This window comes from Lytechinus variegatus, chromosome 6, assembly GCF_018143015.1.
Source record: "Lytechinus variegatus isolate NC3 chromosome 6, Lvar_3.0, whole genome shotgun sequence".
Lineage (NCBI taxonomy): Eukaryota > Metazoa > Echinodermata > Echinoidea > Temnopleuroida > Toxopneustidae > Lytechinus > Lytechinus variegatus.
The window spans coordinates 18216271-18226326 of NC_054745.1; the positions used below are offsets into that span (position 1 = coordinate 18216271).

The following is a 10056-nucleotide window of genomic DNA, read 5'->3' on the forward strand; positions in this document are numbered from 1 at the left end:
TCGCGTTCAAATCATGAAACGTTAAGAGATTGTGACTCGAGATAGGCTTAATGTATAGGTCTCATCCGGTCGAATAAAAGCGAATCTAAATTACCATTTAACATGCTTTCAATTGAAATGGCAACATATTCCATTTATTAAATCGATTGGTAAAAACATGACTGGCAAGGAAATTGAAATATGAAGTATAAAGTATCAGTGGCGTAATGGCCAACCATTTTTTATTTGGGGGAGGGGGGCCAAAAATGGTGAATGGAGCGAAATTTCTACTTAATAAAATAACCTCGAGCGAGCGAAGCAATTGAAAGATAATGTTGACACTCTTGAGTACCAGAAGCTCATTTCGTGACAGATATTGACAATTTGTTCAGAAAATAATATCACAATTTCCCCTTTTTTTTCCTTTCCTCTTCATTCTTTTTCTCATTATTTTAGTGGTGGAGCCCCCCTCCATCTATAAGCCAATGCACAAAGTGCCCTAACGTGTAGATATTTCGGCACTGAAGTTTTGAGACCATCTTCACAATCAAATTAATGCTGATAGTTTGATAAATAGCGTCCGATTATAGGGCGATGAAAATTACACGCCCACGTGTTTTATGCCTGAAAAAATACCATTGGAAATTCAAAAATAATCATAGAAAAAAGATGACCGGAATATGAAAATAAACTACAACATTCATTTCTCCTTTTTCAACTTCAAAAAGTCTCAATGAACCCAGCATTAAAAGGGGTTTTTTTATTTTTAGAGCGTAAATTTTAATGACCGGTTTATGGTCTGTTTTACGATTGTTTATCACACGTAAGAGAACATTTCTGACCTTCAGCTTTTATGAAAATATTGGATGTTACACTGAACAATAATTCGCTTCGCTTTTTTATTTCTTGTTCTTTTCCTTTGTGTTCGGGGGGGGGGGGTAAATCAAAAAAAAGTAATTTCTGTTTAATTACCATCTTGAAACGTTAGAAGACTGATCAATCGCACCTGAATTAACCATTAAAAACAAATATTCTGAGATAGTCCATGAAAACTATTATGTTGACAAAATACGACAGAGTTAATTGGTTTCAGTAATGAAAACAAAAATTGGGGGAGGGGCTCCGAGCTTACGAAAATTCTGGTGAATACACCTTGTGTCCGAATGAATATGAGGAATGGTGAAAGACATAAAGTCTACCATATCAGCCACATTTCCAAGTCAGCTGTTGACCTTGTCCTCATATTATACATGCCATATTTCTGAGGAAAAAAATGCGAGCGATTGAAGCAAGCGAATCAAATAATTTAAAGTTCTCTAAGTATTGGATGAAAACCAAGTCAGGCAAGTGAGTTGTCCAAGTATTGGATGTACACATAAAGGATGTACATGCAAGACTAGACAACTGGTGTGAATTATCCATCGGACACCTGGCGCCCCATTCAATCCCCTCTTTGTAACAAGTGGTCAATATCTTGACCAGACAAGTGGTCAGAATGGTTTGACCACTTGCCAACATCCACGTCCTCTCCCCCGAACCTCCGGCTCGTCGGAGACGGGTATAATATGGTGTCTGTGTATCGTTTCTCTTTCTCTCACGGATTCATTTTGCTTTTAGCATCGATCATTAGCATGCGTAATGAGCCCAAAATCGGGAGGCACTCTAGGGGCGTATTGGGCAAAAGTTTTTTAAAAGCTGCAAGCGAGTGAACAAATATTTTGATATTTCTTATTCAAAATCAATACTTTGATAAATTTTGACAGAATAAATGTATTTCCTCCCTTTTCCTTTCTTACTTTTCTCCCCTTTTTCTTGGTCGTAAATGTTTTTTGGGGGCGGGGGAGGGGGTCCAGCGTGCTCCCAAGCACTCCATCTGCACGCCAGTGATTGACACATACACGCGCATGTAACTGATGAAACATTCATGTACTGCAACTGTGTTGACATAATTGGGACCTTTCGCAATCTTCACCGACGCTAATTTTGGGGTCCCCTTACACAAAAGTTATCGCTTAATCATACACTTGATTTTTAAGATTGATTGTACATTATAGTCAATAGAATCAAACGTAGAAAACTGCTGTACGATCAATGCTAAACTTTGTGTTACAGGGGGGTTACAGGCCCTACAGATCTGCTTTTCGTGTGCAAAATCCTTTCCCGCGACACCCGCACTATACATACATGTATATTATGACTGATGGCTGGAGATATTCGAAATGTAGGACCTAAATAGATTATGACATGGATAAGAAAGTGGTTTTTCAAACAGATCGAGTACATATTGAATGAGGAAAAACTTACTGAATGAACGCTTGGATTGTCTGTGATAGATCATTACACTCCATCGAATCGATATTGCATTTAATGTGGATTATTGGTGGATCACTGGCAATTGATTTCATGGGTCAGATCAACCTCTCTAGCCAAAACCATTTCTGTACACAGCATATACATGTACAATACGTTTAAGCACGGACCCTATAGGGTCCATGGTTTGAGCTAACGGGTTTCTTTGTTCTATTGTGTACGCATTCTACACAAACGATATGCCTCGAGCACACGATGTGAGGGGCATTATGTTTTACATTCCCCAGAAATGGGGATTAGATTCAAATTCCGGGGGGACCACTTCCATTGATGAGTGGATACCATGCGCGACAATGGAGTTTCGAAAAGCACCCTAAACAATGGAAGTAAGTCTTTTTCATATTATGAAAATGCATCTCTTAATTAGTATTTGGATTGTGACACCCTACAAGTATTGGATATGTCAGTATCCCTTTTTCAGCATTTTAAACATCGTTTTGACACCCTTATAACGCTACATAGGTCTATACGTAATGTACTTGCCACTCTGTCCCCTTTTACGCGTGGTTGCTCTTGGTATCCACTAATCAATGGAAGTGGGCCCCCCGGGCGGCCTCTCGAGCTCTAGGAGGAATCAAATGTGGCTTTGGAAAGTCGTCCTCAATCGGATATATCGCTGTTACCATAGTAGCAACCAGAATTTTGCACACGAAACGCATATTGAACGTTTCCGTCGCAGATGCGAAACGAAAAAAAAAATCTCATGTCACACAATTTGCATTGCCGGCTAGAGTCTTACGACGGGCCCAAAAAGTCTCTTCCAAAATCAACTACCGTTGTAAATTAGCGTCCGCGTCCTCAAACGAAAGGTCGGGACTATCCCCTGTAGCCGACGGAAGAAGAGTCACGACACCTCAGACTCGTAATTTGATTGAATTAATGACAATACGATGATCTCAAGATATAGGTTACTACCTAATTAGGCTTCACAATTAAATTGCGGTCACTTGTTTTCCCCGCAGACAGCAGAAATTGTAATGTGATATTCGACTTGCTTTTCGGCTGCGAGGGACACATACTACACTGCAAAAACTCCGGTGTTGATTTAACACCAGCCAGGAATAGTGTCCACACCGGAGAAGTGTTAAACAACACCAGATTCGTTTTGGTCTAACACCGGAAAGGTGTTTATACAACACCAATTAGTATCAAAACAGCATCGGTTTGATTCCAAACTGGTGTTGTTTCAATACTTTTCTGGTGTGGAGTCTGTGGACATATATAGAGATTCCGGGTTGGTGTTAAATCAACACCGTAGTTTTGCAGTATAGTATGTCTATCAAAATATACTGCCAGAAGGGTGTTTTTTTTGGGGGAGAAGGTGGGGGAAAATACTAAAACATGAGTATAACTTAAGATATTAACGATAAAAGGTCCATTCACACGTGCATGTTCAAACAAGCCATCCCGCCAAATACTTTTTAAAAATTTCCTTACCGTATTTTTCTTTCTCCAATCCCTTAATAACCCTTTAATGACCGGACTCAGTAGTAGGGGCACCCACGGGGGTAGCGCCCTTCCCCTATCATAATATCCAGCATGGCGCAGCCCTGGTTATATTGTGAACCTCCATGCGAAGAGTTTGGGCAGAACAAAATATCATTTATGATACTTTTTTAACCAACAGATGGGTACACGCAGGCATGGCAGGTAGGCGATATCAAAACTGATATGGTGATGGGTTGGTTAAAACTGAAAGAGTGGCAAATTGAACTGCGTACCAAATGTGAACTCTAAAAAATAGAAAAAAATAACTAATATTGGTTTAAAAAGGACATGTTTTGTGGTTAGATTCGTCCCATTATTAAGCGCAATGTATGTTTTATGGGTAAATTTCAATTAAACAATGGGTAACGTTTTGACAAATACTTGGCTACTTTAGGTATCATCATTTTACCCAACACGAATTTTCCTTTTTACCCAATATCTGATGAACTGTCTAGAGTGTATAGACTGTTCGACTCTGGGTAGGTAAGTTGATAATTTAAAAAGATAATTTAGCATCCTTTTATCAAACGGGGCCAAAATGAGGTGATCACGTGATTGAGCGAACACACCACCTGACACTATGCACAAAAGAACCTTGAGTGTAATAATGAATCAACATGAAGCCATATCATCATCGGTCGCACGAAATTCATATCCCAAGGTAAGATCATGTGACAACTCATGTGACAAAATATGTGCCAAGGTTACTGATGGGTGTTTCATGAAGCTGTTCGTAAACTTACGCACGACTGGTGATCCTTTCTTGTGCCACACTATCCCTATGGCAGCACCTAAGATCATGTTCCAGTCGTGCGTAAAGTTGTGCGTAACTTTACGAATAGCTTTATGAAACACCCACAAGGGGCCCGTTGCATAAAACTTTTTACCTGAGAAAACTCAGGTTGTTTTTACCAGAGTTTTCGCCCTGTGTTAAAGTCAATGGCAGAAATCACACTAACCTTAGTTTTCAGTTTTTACCAGAGTTTCCTCAGGTAAAAAGTTTTATGCAACAGGCCCCAGGTGTACATTTTACCTGGTTTGTGATATCAAACGGCGACTGTCTGACATGTTCCAAAAGGAAAGGGCAAATGTGAGAACTTTTAAACGTCATGGCTTACTTACTTTACTTTCGATTTAGACCTCAAGCTTGTGTTATTTTTTTCCACCTATTCACAGATGTTTTACTTTTAAAAATACAAAACCAATAGGCCTAAAGCATTTGAAAATAGTTTGATTCACTATGGCGATCTAAAATTAGCAAACGTTTCAAAATCATCAGAATTGAGTGAGGGCGTTCAAAAAGATTCGAATACAAATACAATAATATCAACGATCAGCTTAAAGAAGTTACAATATGCTAATTGTATACCTGTAGCATGTTTATAGGAACCACATTGCTTTGTTCTTTTTCCTGAGCTTAGAAGACATCCAATTATTACGTTACGTGACAATAATACTTTGCGAGACCAATCAACAAGAAAATAGGCTAAGTGTTTACTGTCTGCCGACAGAAAAAAACTCGATACATTTTACCTTGCCATAAATTTAAAAACGTCAAAACTCGACCTATTTCGGGGCGCAAGCTCCTTTGTCAAATGAAATATTTATTGACTTGTCATCCTCATTGAATAGAGAAGTCCTAAATGTTTGAAGGACTCGTCAACACGAGGGCGGTGGTATTATTGTAACGATATGAGCATTAATAATCTTTGTAATTGTAAAACTTGTTTAAAAAAAAGGAAGAAAAAGATGGAAAGGAAATGGTGTCACTGCACTGAATACAAACGTTTTAAACATAAATCAAGGCGGATCACAGGATAACCAGACAATTCAAGTCTTCGTAGGACTTCGGGCTTCATTTCTCATTTGCCATGTTTGCGTTTAAATTGAACAGAAGTCTGAATAGTGTGTGTCTGGTTTTCTCATTTTTCATGTCACCGCGGAGGTGAAAAAGCTAAAGCTACCGTGGAAATCCCGTCGAAGGAATTCAAATGGATTTCAGGGATAGTGAGGGGTGCAGTGAAGTACCCGTGTTAATTGAGGGCACTGGTATTATGGTAGTATTTTACAATCAGATGTCGAGGTGTATAGCCCACCCCCCCCCCCCCCTCCCTAAAAAAAATCTGAAAATAGATATCACGCGCACGTAGAAGGCATACAGACATGGTACAGACTCCAGAAGATTTTTAGGGGACAGGTACAGAAATGTACCAATACCGAGAGAGGGGACACTTATCTTATGATGGGATGTTATTAAGAGAGGAGCAGCGCCCCCCCCCCCCCCACAAACACACACATCACCACCACCACCACGCACCCTTTTCCTACAGCAATAACCATCACAGAATCACGCTCCTAAATAAATTCGAAATTGTGATCGAAAAATATTGATTTTGCATATTATAGCACAACAAAAATATCAAATTTGATCCATGTATTTTCTCTTTTTTGTCCTTCATTTTTCTTGGGTTTCTATGTCATTGTCACAATGACCCACTTTTAGAATAGCTTTCATAAAATTACCCTGATTGTCACTAGAGAGGGCAAGGCATGTGCCCCTGAACCCCCTTTCGGCTGCGCGACTGATTACATGCAGGTAAACACATCTAACACTTATTCCGTGAATAAAAGTCATTTTTCACCCGGTTACACCCCGAATAGGGGATGAGCTCTTGAGGTAGGAGGGGCGGAGAGGTCAAAAGCGAACAAAGTAAAAGAGAAGTGTTTGAAAAACATCTCGAATGCAGGTCTGGTCCTTCCCCAAGTCTGATAAGTCGAGGGGGACTAGTCGCTGAAAGAGTTACAATAATTAAACGCAACCCCCCTAAAAAAAATAATAAATAAATAACGAATTATAATGATATTAAATAAAAATCAAACACAACTTGACTTCAAACCTCATTTCCGACCAAACAGAAGCGTAACTTGGAGTTAGCAAGGTGAAATTCCCTGAAAATCTTATTATAGCCCATGACTGATATAGGAACTTCGTCAGATATTTCTGGTGAAGATAACATCGTATATAATCCCCATAATACCACCCCCCCCCCCCCCGTCTCTCACATCCCTCCTCTCAGTCTCTGCCCATCGCTCCCTTTTCCAACCCATCTTCAGTTGTACCAGGTCCTCCATTTTGAATGGTTATTTCTTTAAACCGATGTATTATTTATTTTCGCGATGAAATACACCATCCTACACGCACCTGTTCCATCTTCCTGTCTATACACAGTCAACATTGTACGCTCTACTATAGGAGAATAACATTTCACCAGGATTTCATTTTTTACGATATCACGCCATGCCGTATTTGAAGACTATGAACCAACGAAGGAAAATATTGGAATTATCATCCACTACAAAAAAAAACCGTGATGTTGATCATGTTTATTGGTGCATAAAAATGGCCACACCAGTTATTTCACTGCGCATCTTTCTTTCTTTTTTTTTTTGGGGGGGTTGGGGCGTTTTGGGTGTTAGTTCACACCTATTGGTGTTATTACAACACATATTGTTGTTTCTGTTACACTCTTGGTGTTATGTTCAATCTCTAGCATGTCTAGGGTGTAATTTTGAAACACCTCCGGGTTTGGTACACTGGTGTTACGAATTGGATTTAAACCCTCTAGATTTTACTGTGGACATATTACACAGCACTATCGGCGAGACATGGCAACCTTAACTGTGATTGAAAACCAATTTACATGTAAATCAGGTGAGTTATTACGACACTCACTACTCAGTGTTTAATTAAAACCTTATACGTTTTTTAGTCATCAGTGGTAAGGAAAGAGAAGTGGTACAGTAAACCAAACCTGTGTTTATGTTGTTGTTGTTGTTATGTCAGCCTTTCTATAAGTATAATGATTGACTGTATTTCCCCCTTTCCTTAATAAACACAGCATTTATTATGCGCCTTATATTTCTAGTAAACTATTCCTAGACGCAGAAGGATGGGGGTGGGATGTCAGAAAAAAAGAAAAATGTTTGTTTGTGCGAGTGTATGGTCAGATCAAAATTACATAAACATATTCAACCAAAGAAGAAACACATATGATTTTAAATTCTTGTTAAAGGGGAATCCAGCCTTGGTCATAAAATGTAGTGTTGGAAAGGAGAAAAATAGATAAAACAGAATGGTGAAAGTTTGAAAGAAATCGGACCAGCAATAAGAAAGTTATGGCTGCTTTAAAATTGAAATCCCTATGATTATGTAGATTTCAAATTGGCAACTGGGTAAGTAAATTATGACAAGAGGCAAGGACAACTTTCCCATAGGCCATGTACTTAATTATCAGGGATTTGTGGTTTTCTCCTAACTGCCCATTCCCCTGGGGCAGTAATCTAAATATAACCCTGGTAGTATATTGTTTTATGTCCTCATGAAAGAAAAAATAAAATTTGAAGTAAAACATTTGAAAAAATGACATATTAGCCATTTTATGTATTGGAGTACATGGAAGAGTAGTCCTTGCCTTACATCACTGTGACATCACATATGTGGCCAATTTGCATTCTCCATGGATCTAGGGATTACCAATATTCACAACTTTAAAAAATCATAACTTTCTTATTATTTGTCAGATAGTGTTCAAACTTTCACCTATCAACTTGTCTGATTTTTCTTATTCCCCTAAGAACAAGTTTTTATTTGGGTTGGATTCCCCTTTAAATGCTTCAAGCGACTCAGATGATGGGACCCTTAGTGGAAGAGCATTCCAGTGAGATCGAGCAGAAGAGGCAAAGGCCGTTTCTCTATTTTGTTCTCCTTTATATCTGGTTCTCACTTGCAGGCTATCTGTCTACAAATATACCATCTACCTTTATCATGTTTATCAATGAGACAACTTTTCTTGTTCCTTTTTCTTATTAATGATTATACAGGTTTGATAACCAATATAACATAGATCACCGGAGATAAAATGATTTCTCGTCACCCCGGCTATGGACAGGTCTTCCTAGGCTTACATATATATTTTTTTTTATACACTTGGCATAGTTGGCAATCGTCATGGATATGAACAAATGTTTGCCGCTCTTCACCCAGGTGTACAGGTTATACAAAATCTATAATTGACTCGTATCAGTCCAACGGGTAATGATTGTACGATCTAGATGATAAACGGTGCAACTGAGGTAACTGTCCTATAATCATTATCATGGCAATTGCCGTAAAGGCAAAGTTGCAACATTTGAAACAAGCCCCTGGATCTGGACCGGCTCACTGATTCGACCCAAGAGCGGGCCCAACAGCGGCCCCTGCCCCTCGCTCGACTTGCGCCCTCGCTTGGCCTTGGCAGATTGACCACATAAATTATTACAAAAACATGAAAAAACGTGGTTTGATTAAGGATTATAAAATATTAGTAATCTATCACTAAATTTTACCGGAACGTCCCGTACCTGCAGACATCTCAAACGGCTGAGCCTCGACGGTCCCGTTCTGATTCCGCATGTTCAGTCGGATGCAGAGATCGTTGTCCTCGGGAAACTTGTCGCACCTGAGCATATCCGGCCAAGGAAAGCAGTTGGACTCCATCAGGGGACCGCAGCCGGCTTGGACCTCCTCGCAGAGCGACCGACACGGGTAGATAGGGCGGTCGAGGACAAGGCATACTGGAGCGAAGAGCGTACAGAGAAAGAGCTGGGTGCCTTCGTGACAGTGCTGGAGGAGAAGAGGAATCCAGCTCTTAGCTTGGTTTTTTACCTCATCAAGGGTGTCATGCTCCAAGAGATTCGGCATCCGCATGGATGTGTATCCAATATTTTGACATAAGCTCAGATCCTCCGGGATTTCGACGCATACTGATTCCTTGGGGCGACCGCTGAGGTCGAGCGGGTACGTGCGGGAGCTCATCCCGAGCATCGCCATGTCTGTCTCCGTCTCCTGCCCCCAAACGACGGCGGGCGTCGACGCGACGAAAGCAAGGAATAACACAAGCAACCTCTCGATCATGATGTCGGTGTGAATCTCGTACTGAGGCGAAGGCACGGATGTTTCCTGAACAGATACAGAGCTTGAAACAGCAGTTTCTCGTTAAAACTGAAACCAATTGGTTCAATCTTTTATCGACAACAAGAGTGTTCGCCAGTCGTCTGCAAAATTGAGCAAGCAGTGACGAATCCGTGACCGTATTCACCTGTTGCGGCAGACGAAATCACAGCGGCGGACAGAATGAGTGATCGAGCGAGGCTATCGCGCAGGGCTGTCGTCTGCTTACA

At 40.2% G+C, this 10056-nt stretch overlaps 1 protein-coding gene across 1 annotated transcript; it reads right to left on the reverse strand.

Moving 5' to 3' along the window:
* Positions 1-9191: 9191 nt before the first annotated feature.
* Positions 9192-10056, reverse strand: LOC121416549 (secreted frizzled-related protein 5-like). Its single transcript, XM_041610040.1, has one exon. The coding sequence runs from the start codon at positions 9788-9790 to the stop codon at positions 9212-9214; it is 579 nt and encodes a 192-aa protein (XP_041465974.1). The 5' UTR covers positions 9791-10056; the 3' UTR covers positions 9192-9211.